General features: G+C 44.2%; 1 protein-coding gene across 2 annotated transcripts in view; it reads left to right on the top strand.

Moving 5' to 3' along the window:
* The window catches only part of LOC148017183 (histone-lysine N-methyltransferase ATX4-like), a 131,945-nt gene that overhangs the window by 20,523 nt on the left and 88,454 nt on the right, over positions 1-22,968 (top strand). For both annotated transcript variants that reach the window (XM_087663434.1, XM_087663433.1), the window contains exons 7-10: positions 19,630-19,718; positions 19,849-19,944; positions 20,057-20,195; positions 20,319-20,424. In XM_087663434.1, coding sequence (XP_087519560.1) covers positions 19,630-19,718; positions 19,849-19,944; positions 20,057-20,195; positions 20,319-20,424 — 430 coding nt within the window. The remainder of the gene's footprint in view (positions 1-19,629; positions 19,719-19,848; positions 19,945-20,056; positions 20,196-20,318; positions 20,425-22,968) is intronic.

The raw sequence follows: 22,968 nt of genomic DNA, 5'->3' as shown, positions 1-22,968 counted from the left end.
TATCCCTTCTTGCCACAATAATAGCACTAAGATTGCTGGCATCTACTTCTGCCACATGGCATCTGTCTCTAAAACCGGAACATTTGAAGCACCAAGAGATAGCATTCTCATAGAAACCTAGAGTTGAACATAGCAAGTCTTTAACATAACACTTGTAGATGAGTAAAGAATATTTGCATGTTGTCCATCAGGAGATTCCAGAGGAGCCATAATGAGGGAGATACATAGAAGATGAAGAAAAGGAAGGGATCTTTAGAGAGAAAAGTATGCCAAAAAGATTGACTCACAAGGATTGCATGAGTTCCAAGCAATAAAGAAAGTATATAGAGAAAAGATCAATAGTAACTAGAGTGTAGTGATGAGAACACGATAATTGGATGCACATGAACCCTCTCTAAAGCTGAGTAGTGTGTCACAAAGTGGGAAGATCGACCGAAAATAACCAGAACCAGCCTGAAAATACTGTTGCCCAGTCCTGTACAGGAGCAAACGGCCAAAACGCAGGTGCTGATCAGTAAAACACAGGTAGCAGACACCAAAACACAGATTCGGAAGGGTCAGCAACAAGTCCCCAGCCTTGAAACAGGCCCAAAAAGCTGAAAATGAAAATGGAAGTCTACAAAACATTGAGGAGATAGGCCGAAAATGATCAAAAGATGGTTGCTCAAGCTAGAAATCAGTCAAAGCAGTCAGAATAAGGTCCAATCAGCAGTAGAAAAGCCAAAACTCAGACCTAAAACAGTGTAAACAAGCAGCAGGAACAATGATCCTGCAATCTGATACCATGTCAGAAGTGGATGCAGTGATGGAAGAGTGGAAAACTGCTGAGCACAAAAGACAAAGGAAAGAGGAAGAGAGACGGTGCGAAAGAAAAGAACACTGCACAAGGAACTAAGAAGCAAAGAGATACTTAGGAAATGGAATCCATATACCAAGATATGAAACTGTACAAAACCAATGTGAGTCACTGGTTGTGAAAGCATTGGCACCTGCTCCTCTCCCTCCACTAGGACCAGTTAGGTGATGAATGATCGTAATGATGAATGCGGAGGAGAAGACTGAATAAATAGGCGCTCCATCCCCAGTTGAAATGCTATTACCCATAACATTATGTCCTTGATTTATCGCATCAATGGAAGGGTTTAATTAGCATAATAAGCTTGCAAGTCCTCGTTCATATTGTCCACTGCTTGATCTTTCTTATTTCTTGCCATAGTTGTAGAGTGTAGTAGCCCAGACAGTAGATCAGTAGGAGTTTGCTGAATGTACCACCAAATGAAGTGATTAATGGCTTTAAAGGAAGTTTATTAGATGAGGCAAGGGCTTATCCAAAATATTCCCAATTTGGGTAAGGGCAAATGAGTGAAATAGCCACAAATAGTACCCCCTGTCAAGCTGTCGTGGTGTTGTCTAGGAAACTCATTGTCAGTAAAACAACCATAACTTTAGTTCCCGATGTTTGTTTGCCAAAATTTTTAGTTCAAATTGAAGGGTACAATGCCCTCTTTGAATAGCATACAAATCCTCTATTAGAATAATTGTGGCAAAATCTGTAGCAACTTCTCTGAACCTGTCTAGAACAGGCCTGCAACCTGTTTAGATTTATGACCTTTATTTTACCCTATATGCCCTATAAACCTTGATGCAATTGTGGGGAAACTTGTAAGGACCTTCTTACAAATGTTAATGTTATGTATAAAATGCAATAGTGTTTGCAATTGACCTGTGAACCCCCCTATTTGATCTTGTAATGAACCTGTAACTGCCATGCAACCTCCTTAGTTGCTTTGAATCTTCAAAATGGCTTCATTCTCCACTTGTGGTACCTAGGGGAGGGATATATCGGCAATCAAGGCTCCTTGCACAGGTTCAAGATGACCGAAGGGTGTGCAAAGTTTCATTTGGGGCTTAGTTGTACACCCCTTCAAAGTCTTAGGTAGTAAGGAAGGATCACCTCTCTATTGTCTTACTACCTTGTCCAACAGCCATCTTTTTCCTCAACGGGAATATGACATGGCAAGATTATTCCACTCTAATCAAACAAGCATGCAATGAATGGAAGCCTTTACAACTTTTTGGGAAAGGAAATGGGAATGATAGATTGAAAATGCAATAGGAATAGGTTGAAACGAGATTGAATAGGATGGGGCTTTACCTCCAAATTCTTCAGCGACTCACTAATAGTACTTATTGACTTACTCTTTATCAAGATTACTTCCATCATACAACTCAAGAGATTAAAAGAAATTGGAAAGAATAGCTCATGTATCATGTTGATCAATGACAATAATGTGACCAGCCATTGGTAGTGAACACCAGCTTATCCTCATTGAGAGGGTCTTTAATCAACATTGGGCAAGGTGTGGATAACATTGGAGGGGCTTGATGAGTTGCCATCTTCATAAAAGATAAACGTTTATTAGAATTATCTGTCGAGAAAGAATAATGTATAATTCATTTACCATTTCTTTACTTGTGTAACCTTTTATCACAAAAAAGTTATTGCGGGTAGGTTAAGGTCTTTTGGATAGTCAGTTTTCCTTGAAAGGAGGGGTTGATAGATGGAAGATTTGGAGAATAGCTTTAAGCTCTCCTCCCTTGGTAGAAAATAATGCAAGCTTCCAATCCTGGGGATTGGGTTGTAGTGTGTGTGGGAATTTTGAGTTTTTGGGTTAATTAAAAATGATAGTCTTATTGATATTTACAACAAAAGTGGTTTTATTTATGTACAAAGGGTGTTTTAGGGACCCACAAGTCGTAGAAATTTGGATTATACACAAGCTCAGAGAGGGTTTCTGAGTCTGTAGATTGAAAAATGGGAACACACAAGTAAGATGTGATGTCATTGAGAAACAAAGGTCCATTATAGTAGTTGGCAATGTGGAGCTGCTCTTTAGTTAGAGTCTTGTTTTAACAATAGGTGATGTACTAACTCTTTTGGTGCATCTAGTTTGGGGGACTCGATGATAGATTTTAAGGAAGTAGATTCATACTAGGTAGGGTTGCTTCTTAACAAATTGACCACACAATGTTGTTTAGCCAAGGTGAGAAGGCAATCGCCTCTAGTCATTATAGCGGGCCTATGTAAAAAGAGTCCCTAAAAGGGAGCAAGCATTTTATGCTCATTATTGATGATTTTAGTAGGATGACCTGAGCTTTCTTTTTGCAGTTGGAGTCATATGCATTCTCCCTATTTCAAGACTAGCTAATCTTTGAAGAAATGCAATTTGGTTGGAAGCTAAAGGTAGTTGGAGTTGTCAATGGTGGTTTGTTACCTCCAATGTAATGACTCGATTTTGTGTGGATCATACATCAAGAGTTTGCCCACACCAACACTCCATCACAAAATGGGGTGTTCGAATGTAAGAATTGGACAGTGGTGGAGATGGTGAGGACCTTGTTGGAGCATTGTTGAGTGCCCAAGTTCTATGGGCGGAGGCCATGGCAATAGTTGGTTCACATTTTCAATAGACCGCATACTTTGGTGGTTCTAGGAATGATGTCTTTTGAGGTGTTTTATGCCTTTTATTCTAGGGTCTTTGGGTGTGATGCATATGCTCACATTTTGGGATTTGAAGGATTTTTGAGACGGTGGAGTGAGAGGAGTTTTGGCCTTCTCTCCCATGGGATGGTTGGACCCTCAAAGTTTAAGGTATTGAGGTTGTGTCAAATGAGTGGGAGTGGCAAGATAGTCCATGGCAATATTGTCGGTGCCAGACACATTCAAGAGAGTTTTTGCATGTAAATTATGACTTGATGACTTGTGCCATGGTAGATAGGGACTTGACTTTAGTTGGATAAGCTATGCAACATGACAAGTGGCGAAGAGCAACGGAGTAGGAATTAGAGGCCATTCAACAGAATGGAGTGGGAGCTGGTGCCTTGACTAACCAAACACAAAGTCATTGGAGTGAAGTAGGTGTTCAAAACAAAATATTGCAGTGACAGTTCTTTGGATAAGCACAAGGCAAGATTGATGGGCCAAGGGATTTGCTTAAAAACCCAAGTGCATTTTGATGGTACTTTTGCCCCTATTGCATGGATGGTGACCATTAAGTTCATTCTTGCTTTGATGGCTAGCCATTAGGGATTGCCGGTCTATGAGCCTGATGTGAAGTCCACGTTTCTCAATGGAGATTTGAAGGAGGAGATCTATGCTAAGTAGCCTCTAGGGTTTGATAGGTTAGATGCCAAGGGCATGAGGTGTATAGGTTAGAGAAAGTTCTCTATGAATTAAAGCAAGCTCCACATTAGTGGAATGAAAAGGTCGACACCTTTCTTGGGGAAATGTTGGGGTATTAGAGATGGGACATGAGATTGGTGGGTTTACCAATTTGGCTTCTTAACATGAGGCTAGATCTATGATTTTTGGTTGGCCTTCTTGTATGGTTTATGAGTGAGCCCAAGAAAACTCATTGGCAAATAGCTATGATGATTTTGTGTTTCTCAAGAGCACACCAGATATAGGTTTGTTTGTAGAGTAGATACGTGTGATTCTTCGAACATTGTATTGTAGGGAAGGACCAATTTTGATTGGGTAGGAGACGTTGACTATTCGAGCTCGAGTATGGTCTATTGGTTCATGTTGGGGTGGTGTGCTGTTTCATGGAGTAGCAAGAACCAGCCCATGGTGGCCCTTTCTTCTAACAGAGGTAAGAGTATTGGCTAGCGTGTACTACCACATGTGCGTCTGTGAGGCTTCACAGATTGCTAGATGAGCTTGGCTGTCCTTAGAGCCATGCTAGACAACAAGAGTTGCATAGCCATTGCTTGGAACCTAGTGTTTCACACACAAACCAAGCATATAAAGATCTAGTATCATTCATTTGGGAGAAGATATTGGTTGGTATATCATAGTGGAGTATTGAAAGAATGAAGACAATTTGACAAATCTTTTCACTAGGGTTCTTCCTTAGCCACATTACATTTGTCCTCTATTTTCCTTAGTCTCAGGATCCTTTCAAGATGTGAGAGGGGTGTTAAGAGGTGTGAAGAAAATTGCTAGGGTTTGGACTGAGGACACACAATGTATGACCATGACAGAAACACAAAGAGACAATCACAGACACAGACACAGAGGGCAAAACTCAAACCCTAAGGCAAAACTCAAAAACTCAAACCCTAAACACGAAACTCAGAAACTCAAACATAGAAACTCAAACACAAACAGAAGAAGGGAGAGAGAGAACACAACTCTGAAGTAAATGAATGCTGTAAATGAATGTAAGAGTGTATAGTGTGCTCAAGGGCAGAGCAATGTCAGAGTGTGACGTCCATCGAAGACGGATCCCAAGTCTGTGACCACTAGTCAGAGTGTAGGAGTTCTGAATAGTGAATGCCAGCAGGCTGGTCACCAAAACGTAGCAATCTGGAGGCTGGAAACTGGTAAAGGCAATAGTGTACCGCCGATCAGAGGCTGGAAACTGCGCACAGTCTGTTGTAAACAGTAGGCTGAAACAGTGTCTGATGTGGTAGGCGATGACTGGATGATTAGATCTCAGTAGATGATGATGTCGCCAGCAGCTGATGTCAGCATGGATGAAGGTGCCAGCAGCAGGAGCAAACACGGATGGAGTGGCAGCAGTCTCGAGTGCTGGACAGCCACGTGGGAGGAGGCTGATGGCTGAAATCTGCACGTGGAGTGAGAAACCTGCAGAGATGAAATAAAGCTGAATGGGGCAGCTTGTCTATTTATAGATGTGGAAGGGCGCCCCAAAAATTAGGGTTTCCACTGAACTCTCTCGAATTGCTCCTCGTTTTAGGGTTTTTACTCTAAAAGAGCATTTTTTAGTGTGTTTTGGGGCTGTTTAAGAGGCTAATCAGCAAGTAATGCATGTGTTGAGCTAAAACTGAGCCGAAAGGTTAGGCCAACCACTGTGATGTTTATTGATCCTAAGGCGTCCCATCCCAAAGCAGCCAGGGCATCGGACACAGGGTGCACGTTGGCTGCCAAGTGGCCTACTAAGACTACAGAGGCGATGGTTATCTTACCAAGGGAATCCAAGTAGTCACCCCAGAGAGGACAGGGCATTGGACAAAGGGTGCACTTCGGTTGCCTAGTGGCCTACCAAGCCCTACAAAGACGGATGAAACTACATGGAACTTTTTTTTTGAATAAGAGATAAATTTTATGAGATGCGGCCGATTGAGTAATAGTGGCCCAGAAGACGGGAGTAGGGAGGGTACGCCCAACACATCACAAAACAGAACAAGCTAACCCATCCACTCAGGGTGTTGATGACAAGGAAAAATAGGTGATGAGGTATCCATGTGATGGAGGAGGATGGTGGTGTGGTGACATCTGCCGCCGGTGGAAACAACTTAGGATCCACTGAAGTGGTGCTCTGCACAATGAGATGCAAAGTATGCTACATGTTGAAGAATGCTTATGTAGCAGGTGTCCTCATGGGAAAATTATTCACTTGCCCAAGCGCCCTAGTATAAAGATGATGAAATCATGCCATGCAAAGGGTAAGGTACAACAGGGGGGAAAAGCCGATGTCGAGGACAAAGTGTTGAAGCCTGTAGAATACCAAGGAGGGTAAGAACCCCCTCTGAACCTGGATGTAGATGCCGAAGAAGAAATAGGAGCCTGATGTTGGTCTTCGTATAGTGCCGAGAATTATAAGGAATGAAAGAAGATGAAGTGGATGAAGCACCCCGCTAGAAGAGCAAGGTAGAAGTCACCGCCATGATAGTATCGAGAGAGATGTTGCATGATCCACCTCGGGAGGGGAAACCGCCATGCTGGAAGAATAGCAAGCACTCCGAGGATGATGAAACCATGAAAGGAACGGTGCGTATCCCCACATCTCTAGCCCAAGTAGGACCAAAGCAATCTGCAAGTTAGTCCGACATTGAAAGACAGAACCTTGCAAAAGAGATGAGAATATGCAAACACAGAGGTTAATGGTGAGATGCTCCAAAGTAAAACATAACAGAACGAAAATCGAACGCAAAATAAATGCAATGAATGTGTATGTGTGTGCGTAAATGCAGTGGAAGTCAAAAGAATGGAAAAGCTAAGGACAATGAATCCTATGGGCCTGACTCTAAGAGTGCAAAAAATGAATGCTAGATTGACCTAGGGTATCCGAAAGGACCTAGAGACATGCTAGTCTAAGAAGGTGGCCACCATCGTGTACGTCTAGTAGCAAGGTGCTGCCAAGGGAACGCTTGACGAGGTGGGGAGGAAGGTGAGATAGATGCATAAAGTGCAACAGGATTAAAACCTGCAGACCAATCAGCCAATCCCTTAGGGGTAGTGAAAGAGATGGGCTGCTGAGGATGTACTCGAGCCACATGTCCAGTAGCATTGGCGGGTGCTGAAGGAGCAGATGAAGCAGGAGCGGAAGGCGTAGCCCCACTGGACTGTGCAGTCGCAGTGGTCTGCTGCGGCTTTTTAGGTGGAAGACCTTGGGCCTTGAAGCGATACTCCTCGTCCACATGGCTTGCTCTCTGGGAGTGTGTGCAAAGTTGGTTTTTCTTAGGGAGTTGTTGCCAGATAGGTCTAGATTCTTTGGTTCCATCTGAGAAAGAGGAGTCACCCTTTGATTGGCTTGCCTTCGCATCTTGCGAGTTCTTGCCACTGGTGGTTTTCCCTCCTGAAGAAGAGGCAACCAACCCCCTCTGCTCTAAATGAGGCTGTGATGCAGCCTTGCGTAACGCAGGAACTAACACTTATTCTTGTAGAAGGTTGGCGATCGAGGTTGGGAGATGATGTGTTTAATGAAATCAAAGTATGTTTCGGGCAACTTATTCAAGAAGAATATAACCTGATCATCATCTGACTTTGGAGAGCCAGTAGTGGCGAACTCGGCAAGTAACCGCCTATATTCAGCCAGCTTGACTTTCAGATCATCACCTTCCGTAATAGAGAACTCTTGAAGTTCAAAGTCGAGATTGATGTGTCGAGTACGATTACGAGTTGCATAGCGGCTGAGAAGGTGACTCCAACGCTTTGATGCAAACGGGAAGTGCTGCAATTGAGAGTGAAACTCAAGAAACAATCCCTGCATTAGCTCAACATTGGCTATGGCATTGCGGGCTCTGTTGAGCTAAAACATGCATTACTTGCTGATTAACCTCTTAAACAATCCAAAAACACACTAAAAAATGCTATTTTAGAGTAAAACCCTAAAACGGGGAATGGTTCGAGAGAGTTCAGTGGAAACCCTAATTTTTTGGGGCACCCTTCCACATCTTTAAAGACAGGCTGCCCCCATTCAGCCTCATTTCGTCTGTGTAGGTTTCTCACTCCACATGCAGATTTCAACTATCAGCCTCCTCCCACGTGGCTGTGTAGCCCTTGAGACTGCTGCCACTCCATCTGTGTTTGCTCCTACTGCTGGCACCTTCATCCATGCTAACGTCAGATGCTGGCGACATCATCATCTGCTGCGATCTGATCATCCAGTCATCACCGGCCACATCAGACATTGTTTCAGCCTGCTGTTTATGGCAGATTGTGTGCAGTTTCCAGCTTCCGATCGGTGGTACACTGCTGCGTTTACCAATTTCCAGCCTTCAGACTGCTGCGTTTTGGTGACCAGCCTGCTGGCATTCACTATTCAGCACTCGTACACTCTGACTGGTGGTCACAAGCTTGGGATCCGTCTTCGGTGGATGTCACACTCCAACATTGCTCTGGTCTTGAGCACACTGTACACTCTTACATTCATTTACAACATTCATTTACTTCAAAGCTGTGTTCTCCCTCTCCCTTCTTTTGTTTGTGTTTGAGTTTTGAGTTTTGCGTTTATGGTTTGAGTTTTACCCTCTGTGTTTGCGTCTCTGTCTGTCTCTTTGTGTTTTTGTTGTGGTCGTACACTTTGTGTGTCCTCAGTGCAAACCCTAGCAGTTTTCTTCACATGGTTTCAGAGCCAGTGCTCTTGTAAAGAGTATCCTGCAGATCGTAACCGAATCACAATGTCCCAAACACCTTCTTCTGCAGTTCCTATGATGTCTTATCAGGCTTCTCCATCATTGGAGGCCCTGAGATGGCATTATGGACTCGGTGAGGAGGACGACACTCCACCTACACCAGATTTCACTAACATGACAGAGAAGGACTTTGAGGAGTACTATCACAACAAGTACGGTGATGTTTACACCCCTCCTACTAGTTTTGCTACCACATTTGGACCGGTTGGTGAGGCTGGCCACCTCTCCGATCACGGAGGACATACGGCATTCGGAGCGTTTGACGATCCATCTTGATCATCTCAGCCAGGTCTAGTGTTAGGTTTGTACAATTCTTTTGTGTTGCATGAATCAAAACACTCGCCTGTTTCTTCTTTTGAGGTATAGGATCTAGATGGCTTTGCGTATGTGAACTTCAATAGAGGGGGCTCATGAAGCAGACGAAATTCAAGTACATCTACAACTTTTGTTTCATTTGAGTATGCCACATACACTTCTCACTTCCCTCCCATCCCACCCTCTTTTATATCACACCTTGATCACCTTTCATCATCTTTCCAAAACCTTGGATTACACTCCACATTTGCATCACACACCCTAGGGGCTGGATCTTCCATCTCTGCTCCTAGCAGCTTTTCCTTCTCCACCCCATTCTCTACCTCTTTGCACCATGGTACTTCATTAGGGGGAATGCCACCATTTAATACAGTGCCTCTCACCTTTCAGCAAATGCGTACACCCATAAGTCCTGGGTTGACTATGATGGGCATTCCCCTCACTATCCCCAGCTTCACATCTCACATGACCACTCATATGCAGGGGTTTCCATCCTCAACTTATGGTGCGTCTTTACACTCTCCTCGGGTTACACCTACGCAGGGATTTCCATCTTCTGCTTCCCATGTTCCCGTCCCACCTCCTTGGGTTCCTCATGTGGCTAACATGCCCATGCCTAGTCAACCCATCTCTACCTATGGATCCACCTTGCACACTACCCATGTGCTTGTGGGCACTTTGGGGCCCATTCCCAAGTGTACTCCACTCTCCCATCCTACCCCCACTATACTTTTTCACACTATCCATCTTAGAGCACTACCCCTCCTATTGCAACAACAAAGAATGCCTTCGCAGATAAGACACGTTTTAACAGATCAAATTTCACCACTTGGTCTAATTTCATGCAACAAGTGCTTGAGTCTCAGGGTCTTTGGGACCTCGTCCTTGGTCTAGAGTCTATGCCGGACCCTCAACTAGCTTACCCTAATTACATCCATCAATGGAGAGCCCTCAATGCCACAACCAATGTTGAGCTGATGCAGGGATTGCTATCTGAGTTTCACTCTCAGTTGTAGCACTTCCCGCTCGCGTCAGAGCATTGGAGTCACCTTCTCGACTGCTATGCGGCTCGTGATCATACTCGGTGCATCAATCTCGACTTTGAGTTTCAAGAGTTCTCTATTAAGGAAGGGGATGATCTAAAAGTCAAGCTGGTTGAATATAGGCGGTTACTTGCCGAGTTCGCCACTACTGGCTCTTCAAAGTCAGATGACAATCAGGTTACATTCTTCTTGAATAAGTTGCCTGAAACATACTTTAATTTCATTCATCACATCATCTCCCAACCTCAATTGCCAACCTTCTACCAATTTGAGTGCCAGTTCTTGCGTTATCTGAGGCTGCATGATCTAGTCCACGAGAAATCCTCATCATAGCCTTATTTAGAGCAGAGGGGGTTGGTTGCCTCTTATTCGGGAGGGAAAACCACCAGTGGCAAGAACTCGCAAGATGCGAAGGCAAGCCAATCAAAGGGTAACTCCTCTTTCTCAGATGGAACCAAGAATCTAGATCTATTTGGCAACAACTTCCTAGGAAAAATCGGTTTTGCACACACTATTGGAGAGCAGGCCATGTGGATGAGGAGTGTTGCTCCAAGGCCCAAGGTCTTCCACCTAAAAAGCCTCAGCAGACCACTGCGACTGCACAGTCCAATGGGGTTACGCCTTCCGCTCTTGCTTCATCTGCTCCTTCAGCACCCGCCGTTGCTGTTGGACATGTGGCTCGAGTGCAGCCTTAACAGCCCATCTCTTTCACTACCCCTAAGGGATTGGCTGATTGGTCTGCAGGTTTTGATCCCGTTGCACTTTATGCATCTATCTCACTTTCCTCCCCACCTTGTCAGGCGTTCCTTTGGCAGAGCCTTGCTACTGGACGTACGCAATGGTGGCCATCTTCTTAGACTAGCACGTCTCTAGGTTCTTTCGGATACCCTAGGTCAATCTAGCATTCATTTTTTCTCACTCTTAGAGTCGGGCCCATAGGATTCATTGTCCTTAGCCTTTCCATTCTTTTGCCTTCCGTTGCATTTACTCACACACATACACATTCATTGCATTTATTTTGCGTTCGATTTTCTTTCTATTATGTTTTGCTTTGGAGCATCTCACCATTAACCTCTGTGTTTGCAGATTCTTATCTCTTTTGCAGGGTTTTGTCTTTCAGTGTCGGACTAACTTGCAGATTGCTTTGGTTCTACCTGGGCTAGAGACGCGGGGATGCATACCGTTCCTTTCATGGTTTCATCATCCTCGGAGTGCTTGCTCTTCTTCTAGCATGGCAGTTTTTCCTCCCGAGGCGGATCGTGCAGCATCTCTCTCGATGCTATCATGGTGGTGACTTTTACCTTGCTCTTCTAGCGGGGTGCTTTATCCACTTCATCTTCTTTCATTCCTTATGGTTCTCGGCACCATACGAAGACCAACATCAGGCTCCTTTTCCTTCTTCGGTATCTACATCCAGGTTTAGAGGGGGTTTCTACCCTTCTTGGTATTCTACAAGCTTCAGCACTTTGTCTTCGACATCGGCTTCTTCCCCCTGTTGTACCTTACCCTTAGCATTGCATGATTTCATCATCTTTGTACTAGGGTACTTGGGCAAGTGAATAATTTCCCCGTGAGGGACACTCTCCAAGTGGCACCTACTGCATGAGCATTCTTCAGCATGTAGCATACTTTGCATCTCATTGTGCAGAGCACCACTTGAGCGGATTCTAAGTTGTTTCCATCGGCGGCTGTTGTCACCACACCACCATCCTCCTCCATCACATGGATACCTTATCACCTATTTTTCCTTGTCATCAACACCCTAAGTGGATGGGCTAGCTTGTTTTGTTTTGTGATGTGTTGGGCGTACCCTCCCTACTTCTGTCTTCTAGGCCACTATTACTCAATCGGCCGTATCCCATAAAATTTATCTCACTTATTCAAAAAAAAAAGTTCCATGTAGTTCCATCCACCTTTGTAGGGCTTGGAGGTCACTGGGCAGCCAAAGTGCACCCTTTTCCAATGCCTTTTCATCTCTGGAGTGACTATTTGGATTCCCTTGGTAAGATAACTATCACCTTTGTAGTATTGCTAGGCCATTGGGCAGCAATCGTGTATCCTTTGTGTGATGGCTTGGCTGCTTTGGGATGGGACGCCTTGGGTTCCATAAACATCCTAGTGGTTGGCCTAACCTTTCGGCTCAGTTTTGGGCCTGAGAGGGGTGCAGAGCTAAAACATGCATTACTTGCTGGTTAGGCTCTTAAACAGCCCCAAAACACACTAAAAAATGCTCTTTTAGATTAAAACCCTAAAATGAGAAGCGGTTTGAGAGAGTTCAGTGGAAACCCTATTTTTTGGGGCACCCTTCCACATCTATAAATAGACAAGCTACCCCCATTCAGCTTCATTCCGTCTGTGTAGGTTTCTCACTCCACATGCAGATTTCAACGATTAGCCTTCCCGGACGTGGCTGTCCAGCCCTGGAGACTACTGCCACTCCATCCGTGTTTGCTTTTGCTGCTGACGTCAATTGCTGGTGACATCGTCATCTGCTGTGATCTGATCATCTAGTCATTGCGAGCCACATCGGACACTGTTTCGGCCTGTTGTTTGGAGCTGTTTACAGCAGACTATGCGTAGTTTCCAACCTCCAGTCAGAGTTATACCACTGCGTTTACGAGTTTTCAACCTCCAAACTGCTGCGTTTTGGTGACCAGCCTGCTGGCATTCACTATTCAGCACTCCTACACTCCGACTGGTGGTCACAGACTTGGGATCCATTTTCGGTGGACGTCACACTCCGACATTGCTCTGCCCTTGAGTACACTGTACACTCTTACATTCATTTACAACATTCGTTCACTTTAGAGTTGTGTTCTCTCTCTCCCTTCTTCTGTTTGTGTTTGAGTTTCTGTGTTTGAGTTTTGAGTTTTGCGTTTAGGGTTTGAGTTTTGCCCTCTGTGTCTGTGTCTGAGTTTGTCTCTTTGTGTTTCTGTCGTGGTTGTACACTTTGTGTGTCCTCAGTGCAAACCCTAGCAGTTTTCTTCACAGGCTCTCCATTGACAGATGTAATTAGGGTAAGCTAGTCGAGGGTCCGGCATAAGCTCTAGACCAATGACTAGGTCCCAAAGACCCTGAGACTCGAGCACTTGTTGCATAAAATTAGACCAAGTGGTGAAATTCGACTTGTTAATATGTGTCTTGTCCATGAAGGCATTCTTGGCCGTTGCAACAGGAGTGGTAGTGCTCAGAGATAGATAGTGTGAAAATGTGTAGTGTGGGTAGGATGGGGGAGTGGAGTACACTTGGAAATGGGTCCCAGAGTGCCCACTAGGCATGCGGGTAGTGTGCAAGGTGGATCCATAGGTAGGGATGGGCTGACTAGGCATGAGCATGGTAGCCACATGAGGAACCCAAGGAGATGGGATGGGAACACGGAGAGTTGAAGATGGGAATCCTTGCGTAGGTGTAACCAAGGAGAGTGTGAAGAGGCACCATAAGCTGAGGATGGAAACCCCTGTGTATGAGTGGTCATGTGAGATGTGAAGTTGGGGATAGTGTGGGGGATGCCCATCACAGTCGACCCAGGAGTTATGGGTGTGCTCATTTGCTGAAAGGTGAGAGTCACGGTGTTAAAGAGTGGCATTCCCCCTAACGAAGTACCATGGTGCAAAGAGGTAGAGAATGGGGTGGAGAAGGAAAAGGTGCTAGGAGCGGAGATGGACGATTCAACCCCTAGGGTGTGTGATGCAGATGTGGAGTGTAATCCAAGGTTTTGGAAAGATGATGAGAGGTGATCAAGGTGTGATATAGAAGAGGGTGGAATGGGAGAGAAATGAGAAGTGTGTGTGATATGCTCAAATGAAACAGAAGCTGTAGATGTATCTGAATTTCGTCTGCTTCGTGAGCCCCCTGTATTGAAGTTCACATACGCAAAGCCATCTGGATCCTGTACCTCAAAAGAAGAAACATGCGAGTGTTTTGATTCATGCAACACAAAAGAATTGTACAAACCTAACACTAGACCTGGCTGAGATGATCAAGATGGATCGTCAGACGCTCCGAATGCCGTATGTCCTCCATGATCGGAGAGGTGGCCAGCCTCACCAACCGGTCCGAATGTGGTAGCAAAACTAGGAGGGGTGTAAACATCACCGTACTTTGTTGCTATAGTACTCCTCAAAGTCCTTCTCTGTCATGTTAGTGAAATCTGGTGAAGGTGGAGTGTTGTCCTCCTCACCGAGTCCATAATGCCGTCTTAGGGCCTCCAATGATGGAGAAGCCTGATAAGACATCATAGGAACTAGAGAAGAAGGTGTCCGGGACATTGTGATTTGGTTACGAATCGTATTGTGTGCCTCACACAAAGACCAACTCTCCACAATTTTCGTAGGATACTCTTTACAAGAGCATCGGCTCTAATACCATGTTAAGAAAACTACTAGGGTTTGCACTGAGGGCACATAGAGTGTATGATCATGACAGAAACACAAAGAGATAATCACAGACATAAACACAGAGGGCAAAACTCAAACCCTAAAGGCAAAACTCAAAAACTCAAATCCTAAATGCAAAACTCAGAAACTCAAACACAAACAGAAGAAGTGAGAGAGAGAACACAACTTTGAAGTAAATGAATGCTGTAAATGAATGTAAGAGTGTATAGTGTGCTCAAGGGTAGAGCAACGTCGGAGTGTGACGTCCATCGGAGACGGATCCCAAGTCTGTGACCACCAGTCGGAGTGTAGTGTTGAGAAACCCTTTACCCTTCACCCGCAGTTTGCGTTTTTTGCGTTTCTGCGTTTTGTGTTTAGGGTTTGCGTTTAGGGTTTGCAGCCCCAAAAAGGGGCGCCATCCTAGACTAAATGTGCCTATTTATAGGCCACTCTCTCATTCATTCCTCACGGCTGATTCATTCAGTCCATCACCTCTTCTCTCCAGCCTCTCCACTACCCTCACACCCCTTCAGGAGGACATTGCGGTTCGTGGTTCGTGGTTCGTGGCTGTCTTCATCATCTTCCTTGTGCTATGGCACCCTTGTTTCCTTGTATCACATTCACTCCATGATTCAAATCTTCATCGTTCCATTCATCAGAGTTTCGTCTCTCTTCTCTTCTCTTCTCCATGTTTGCCGAGTTCACTCCGTGTTCCTCCCTGCAAACCCTACTGTCTCACTGGTACGTCATCTTTTGACATGGTATCAGAGCTGGATCTGCTCAAACAACGGCAAAGATCCTCCACTCCAGTGAAGGCAAAGACCGGTGGTGGGTTCGGCATCCACTTCTCTTCTTCTTCGGATGCATCAAAATCTCGTTTTTGCAGGTTTTAGGTGTTTTCAGCTTGTTGTCCACATCCCTTACGCGGAGGACATCGTAGTCTCAGCTGTCCCTTGCTGTCATCTACAGTTTGGCGCTTGTTTCTAGCCTTCCACCCGCAGTTTGCAGCTGTTTACAGCAGAACGATTGTTGCTAATCACTCTCCATTCAGAAAACAATCTCGTTTTAGCAGATTTTAGGTATTTTAGCTTGCTGCCCACAGCCCAGACACGGAGGATATCACGGTCCAAGCTGGCTATTGCTGTCTAGAAGAGTCTGGCACCTGTTTCCAGCCTATCACACATTGTTTGAAGCTGATTTCAGCATATTGACTATTGTTGTTGTTTTTTCCTGCGTTTTTAGTCTTTCTCTCACCTGCTGTCTACGTTTTTAGTATTTCTCTCCTGCAGGCTATCTTGCCTGCGTTTTTAGTCTTTCTCTCACCTGTTGCTTACATTTTTAGTCTTTCTTTCTCCTCACTTGCGTTTGTCTACTGGTTGCAACCTCTTACTGCTGGCCGCATTCTCCTCCCACTGGCAGCTCACTTCCAGCCCTTTCAATATCCTCCCACCCCTTGAGGCGGACATGGCGGTTCGTGCGTCACACTGCCCTCACACCCCTTGAGGCGGACATTGCGGTTCATGGTTCATGGTGGTTGACCTCTTCCTTCTTTAGCAAGGCACACTGGTATTCATGGCTTTTTAACCAACAGATGACCAGACTACTGGGTGCTCCTACTGTGGCATCACTGGATACACCACCGATGCTTGCCGACTTCGACCTTTGCTCCCCACCCCACCGGAGTATATGCGTCTTGCACCAGGCACTCCTTGTGCCACCTCTCCTTTCTGGGCCACAGAGATCGTTCTACATCGACTATTAGAGTACTATGCTCAAGGCAATAAGACGCATCCAATGCGCACTAAGTCTTTTCGAGCACATGGAGATCAATTGGCGCTATGACCTCCTGGAGATCGTTGTAATGCCAGCGGCAATCTTCTCCCACTTATTTTTAGGTACTGTGGCTTCCACGACCTATGGATCTGCAGTCCGCTCCATCGAGAGATAGTGATTGTTTGATACTGCCGGCACTTCCTTCATCATCAGACATTTTGGAGTCCGTGATCCATGAGTTTTTGGATTCCCTATCTACTTCAGAGGGGGATTCTGAAGGGGATGTTATTTATTTGCCCCCAGAGGGGGCATCTACTTCTTATTCGACTTCAGCGGGGGCCCCTCCACCTCCCACCTCAGAGGGGAAACCCACACCACATGAAGTTCTTCACCCATCCTCTACTTTCTTGGGGTGACTGTCTTCCACCAGTCATCTCTTCTACTGATACCCAGGATTTTCAGGTACCGGGGCTGATTCATTCAGTCCGTGACCTCTACTCTCCAGCCTCTCCACTACCCTCACACCCCTTTAGGAGGACATTGCGGTTCGTGGTTTGTGGCTGTCTTCATCATCTTCCTTGTGCTACGACACCCTTGTTCCCTTGTATCACATTCACTCCATGATTCAGATCTTCATCATTCCATTCATCAGAGTTTCGTCTCTCTTCTCTTCTCTTCTCCATGTTTGCCGAGTTCACTCAGTGTTCCTCCCCGCAAACCCTACTGTCTCGCTGGTACGTCATCTTTTGACATGTAGGAGTGCTGAATGGTGAATGGCAGCAGGCTGGTCACCAAAATGCAGCGGTTTGGAGGCTGGAAACTGGTAAATGCAGCAGTGTATCGCCAATCGGAGGCTGGAAACTGCGCACAGTGTGCTGTAAACAGCAGGCTGAAACAGTGTCTGATGTGGCTGGCAATGACTGGATGATTAGATGGCAGCAGATTATGATGTTGCCAGTAGCTGACGTCAGCATGGATGAAGGCGCCAGCAGCAGGAGCAAACACGGATGGAGTGGCAGCAGTCTCCAGGGCTGGATAGCCATGTGGGAGGAGGCTGATGGCTGAAAGCTGCACGTGGAGTGAGAAACCTGCATAGACAGAATAAGGCTGAATGGGGGCAGCCTGTCTATTTATAGATGTGGAAGGGTGCCCCAAAAATTAGGGTTTCCACTGAACTCTCTTGAACCGCTCCCCGTTTTAGGGTTTCCATTGAACTCTCTCAAACTGCTCCCCATTTTAGGGTTTTTACTCTAAAAGAGCATTTTTTAGTGTGTTTTGGGGCTGTTTAAGAGGCTAATCAGCAAGTAATGCATGTTTTAGCTCAACAAGAGGTTCATCTCCTGTTTGTTTCAGTTTGTGGATAGTTTGTACAGCCGGACAGTCTTGTTGATCAGATGCATGTTTTAGCTCAACAAGAGGTTCATCTCCTGTTTGTTTCAGTTTGTGGATAGTTTGTACAGCCGGACAGTCTTGTTGATCAGTCGGCCAGCATGTATGACCAGTTTGGCCATGTATAGTTGGGTGAACATAGTAGTGCGCAACATTTCGGCCATTATTTTATTATTTGAATTATTTATGGCTGAAGGTTGGCCCAATTTTCAGGTCTCACCTGGCTGCTCTTGTCATGTATTTATTGCCTGCACATGTGGCTTGTCATATTCAGATTGTTGGTGCGAGATCTAGTTGTTCTGTGTGAGGCTCTTTGAGAGACAAACACACTCCTGTACGGAATCTTCCCTGATTATGCACTGATACCTGAAGTGGAAGGTAATGAACTATCTGATTTTTCCTATAGGTCAATTTTGGCTTCCAAAGGATGTTAATAGATCTTTCTTTCTTTCTTTCTTTTTTTCTCTCGCCCTTTCACTTCTATGTTTCATTTTTTGATCAGCCCGTCCATCTGCTTCTGCATCACAGCACTCTAACAAGTGGCACATTTGGAAGGTCCACTGCTAGCTGATCTTTAGCAGTGAGAGCCTTTTGGTATGTGCCACCTTGGCGGAGCTGTGATCATCCATCATTCACTCCCTTAGAGGCCGTTGGGAGCAACTTCAAGGGACTCTTGGCATCGACGACAGCTTTGTCAGCAGTTCCTTCAAGATTTGGTGGTGTTACACTTATCACCATGAAAAATAACCCAAAAGACTGCCTCAAGAGGCCTTGTATATATGTGATTCGATCTGCATTCAGCTCCACCTAGACTGTATGAGCACTTCTACTTTGTTGTATTTTTCTTTTGGGTAATCTTGTATTTTTGTTCTAAGTAATCTAATTGTCTACAAATTTTTTGGGAAAAAAGAATTTTACATTTGATGACATCCAAGGAGTGTCCATCGTAACTTTTTCAAGATAGGCAAATATTTTTTTTTGGCGTACTCCCTCTCAATGCGTGTCAATCAACCCCACGCTACCGTAAAAAGTGTTGGGCAAGTTGGTTTTTGCATTAAGTAGACATAGTTCAAGATATAGAGTGGATGAAATAGCTATCATACCACTTGCTTTGGGTGCAATGCATAATCTTAAACAAGAATAACATGAATTACAGAATACATTTAACAGAATCAATACTAATTGATTTGAATATCATCTGACAAGCCAAAAGGGTATATATAGTAGGACAAAATTGTCACTGAGTTGGGGTATTTTATGTCATAGTATAGGAGGGGTCTTTTTATTGGCTTGTTTACCTGTTTTACTTGATGAGGGCAGCAAACAGAGTTTGTGTCCATGTCAGAACTTTAAGAGCATGCTTTGCATGATTTAATTTCTGAGACCTGGTCCACAGATTCTGTGAAGGACTCCAATGTTTCATTCGCTACTCTTGTTGAATGTTTAAAGTTCATTGAGATATGGAGTCTTGATTCAAGAACAGAGCCCTTGAAGGAATTTTATAATGATGAACTGTGGGGTGGATTTGTTAAACCAAGTCTTCAAGAGTTGCGGGAGGAAAAAGCTGCAGTTCATCCCAGTAATTGTATGGTTGGCTTATTTGCGAGAATTAATTCTGTTCCTCCACTTATAGTTGGATTTTTGATGTTCACTCTATATCTCAATACTTTCTTTGTTTTTTCGGTTTGGCAGAAACTAATGTTGAGCCATTGCTGTTAATGTCTTACCATAACCTTCATGAAATACATGCTTCAGCTCCTTTCTGGCTGTTCTTTGGGTATCACATGTAGGACTTAGGAAATGGAGCTGAATATGCCTGTCCTGACTGCAAGAGGTCATCTGGCATTGAAACACTGCAAAAACAGAAAAAAGCTGAAAAGTAAGAATATGCAATGCTCTGAGAAGCACACATGCCATTTTTGTTGAGCTTCTCCACTCTTGCTAGGTTTGTGTTTTGTGCGGAAATGTTAAAAGTGTTGTTTTGGTACCCCAATTGCATTTATTTGCAGGCCTAATAATATGGAGATCAAACTAGATACAGTCCCTGATTCTGTACCTGTGGTATGCTGTGCAAAGGAAGCTGATTATTTCCCTATGCTGCATCAGTAAGTGGCACAATACGATGATGAGTTAGTATTTAAACTGGGGTCATGTTTCTAGACATATAGGAATGTGCTGCTGACATTACTTATTCAATTGATGATTCTTTATTTGCAGAGTTTTCTGCAAATGCGATGAGTGTAAATCTGGCAAGATGATGGGTCCATCCAAGTGGGAAAGACATTGTGGCAGCAAAAAGAAGAAATGGAAGGACAGCATAAAATTGAAAGATTCGAATAGGACATTAGTATCATGGGTATGAAAAAACCGTCGCTACATAACAGAAGGCTTTGGTAGAATCACAGCAGTAATCAGGTTTTTTGTTGCTGATTGTAATTTTGAGCTTTTTATGGTTTGAAATTGATCTTTGGATGGGTAGATGCAAAACTTGATACGGAGAGGTGCCAAGAATCTTGCTTATGCTGGATCTGAAATATGTGCGCCATCAAGACAGCTTGAATGGAAGCTCATGGATTGCTTGCAAGGTAAGAATAATTTTCTCATCCAAGTGGGCTTTTGAGGGTGCAAGAATGGTCCATAATGGTATTTATTAGAGAAAATATAGAGAGCTACAAACAGGACTAACAAATGAACTTGAACAAGAACATGAATGAAGAAGAGACTATGAAGAAAGTAAATGAACAAATTGAGTATGCTATGTGTGATACAACGGATGCTCAAGGAGCAAGGGGTTGTCCACTAGCCATTATCTCTTGTGGGAGCAGGCTGAGGGATGGAGGAGGAGTGTGTCATACTTTGATGGATCCCAATTGCAGTGGATCACCAATGCTTGATGCACAAGTCTGATGTAGACAGCTCTAGCAGCAACAATGAGGAAGGAGATTAACCACAATAGTTCTAGAAATGGACGAGGGATGTAGAGGCCAAATGAAATCAGCCTTTTTCCTTGGAGAGGATGGTAATAACCTGATTTAACAGTACTTACAGCAAGTATAAAATCCACATAAACTAAAAATGCAAATGTTACCACTTAATCTTGGACATTGGACACCAAGTTGCCCCTTAAAATCTGATATGGGTTGGCTGGCCTCTTGAATCTCTCTGAAATTCTTTAATTTAAGATGCTGGAATTCAATTCCTAGGCTTTCAATTTTGAGTGCACATCCCAAGGTGGTTGTCAAACCTAGATTTCTGCCGTAAATTAGAATTGACAGCAGAGATTGACCAAAATCTCCACCTATGATGACTCAAATAGTCGGATTTTATTAAGATAAGGTAAGAAATGACTGTACGATGAGAGAGACTGTTGTGGAGAGAAATTTCAGAGTTTCATTGTCAAAAAGACTAAAAGCTTGCTGCTGCCTTGCTCAAGCAACCATGAAAACTGTCAAATACAGTTGAGGATCACTAGAAAGGTTGCTACCCCCTCTTGTATGCTGTCATCTGCACTAGAAGGATCTTGGGCTGTTGTCACCTACACCTAGAGGGCTCCAAACTACTGTTGCTGCTTGTGGAACAGTTCCCTAGTGGCTGTAAATCACATCAATGGCATCTCCTTGCTCTTTAACAACCTCCTTCTCTCTCACATCAATCTATTTTGCTCCTTGATTTGGGCACTTAATTGGCCTTCATCCACTTCATAGAAGATGGAAGTGCCCCAAATTCAATGGCTGGCTAGTCCTGCACCTGATTTTAGCTGAAATTCACCTTCAGCCCTGTTGAATCCAAGCCTTGGAGCTTCCAATTTCGGACACGCTTTTCGAGGTTGCTGCTACTCTAATTTCTGCTGAAAATTAGGGTTTATAGCAGAGAAATTTGCAATTTCTTAGCCTCCAAGGGTCCAAATATTGAGATCTTCAGAGCAAGGTTGTGAAATGGCTGGGAGATGAGAGAAAACTATAGAGAGAGAAAATTCAGAGTTTTATCAGGAAGAATGACTGAAAATCAGTCAAATGCAGCTGTTGCCCTGCCACAACAGCTTGTAGATGCAAAGAATTGAAGAAAATCAGTCATTTATTACTGCTACCTCATCTCAACAGCCTGTAGATGCTCTCGCCTGCTGTTGATTGGTCTTCTCTTGACATTGGCTGCCTCAGAAGGTCCTCCAATGACTGCAAATCAAACCAGTAGCCTCTCCTCCCTCTCTCTTGCAGGCTGAATTTATAAAAATGCCTCTCTCCAGCCTCTTAAAGACGTTTTTCAGTTTTACATAGGCATTTTTGACAAGTGGCAGCCTTCCGCTTTGACCATCAGATTGGCGTTAGGTACCATTAAACGCCACTTCTCTAGTGTCACAAACTGACACTTATGGCCAAATGGATGACCTAGGTTAACAACTGATACCAAATACCGCCAAGTACTTGTGCAGTATAACTTATAACAACTTTTGCCTTTGACATCCCATGATTTCTTCGGGTCCCAGGTTTGTAAATTTACTCTAACCCCAATTACATCTCACGTGTCAACGTTTACTTAACCATGTGAGTAAAAATTAATCCTCATGTTAAGTGAGATTTCAAAAATACATGTCCTGATGACAGTGAGAGTGTGTAATAGAAAGAAGAAAGTGAATATGGAGAGGAGATAGAGAGAATGTAGGAGAGAGAATAGACAATGTGACTGCAATGGTTGAAGGTACAAAGCTGCAATAGTTAGCCCAAGCATGCAGCTCTACATGTCAGTGTGGGCGCTAGATGGTAGGAGAGGGATGAGAGAATGAGGAGGGTTGGCTGATCACGAAGGGTCAATGATGGACAATGAATAATAAAAGTGGGAGGGTAGGTTGCTTATAGATAGGTGAAAAAGAGGGAAAACCCTAAATGTAGTCAAACCCCTAAAAAATAGCCAAAAGTGTATAAAAAGAAATGCACTAATGTGCTCTCAATCTAAAGTGTCTATAATACATAAAATGACGGACAAATATAATGTCAGAGCTCCTTAATGTTCTCATCTGACTCAAGTTGAGACTCACAAGTAGGAGATGACTACACAAGGTGCACATGACTGCTAACACCCCCTCTCACGTCCTGGATGTGGTGGAAGGCCAAAGGAGATACGGATTTGAGGGT

Source organism: Lygodium microphyllum, chromosome 22, assembly GCF_053477565.2.
Source record: "Lygodium microphyllum isolate KBCC chromosome 22, Lygodium_microphyllum_v1.1.10, whole genome shotgun sequence".
In the NCBI taxonomy this organism is placed as follows: Eukaryota; Viridiplantae; Streptophyta; class Polypodiopsida; order Schizaeales; family Lygodiaceae; genus Lygodium; species Lygodium microphyllum.
This window is presented reverse-complemented; position numbering and strand designations above follow the sequence as displayed.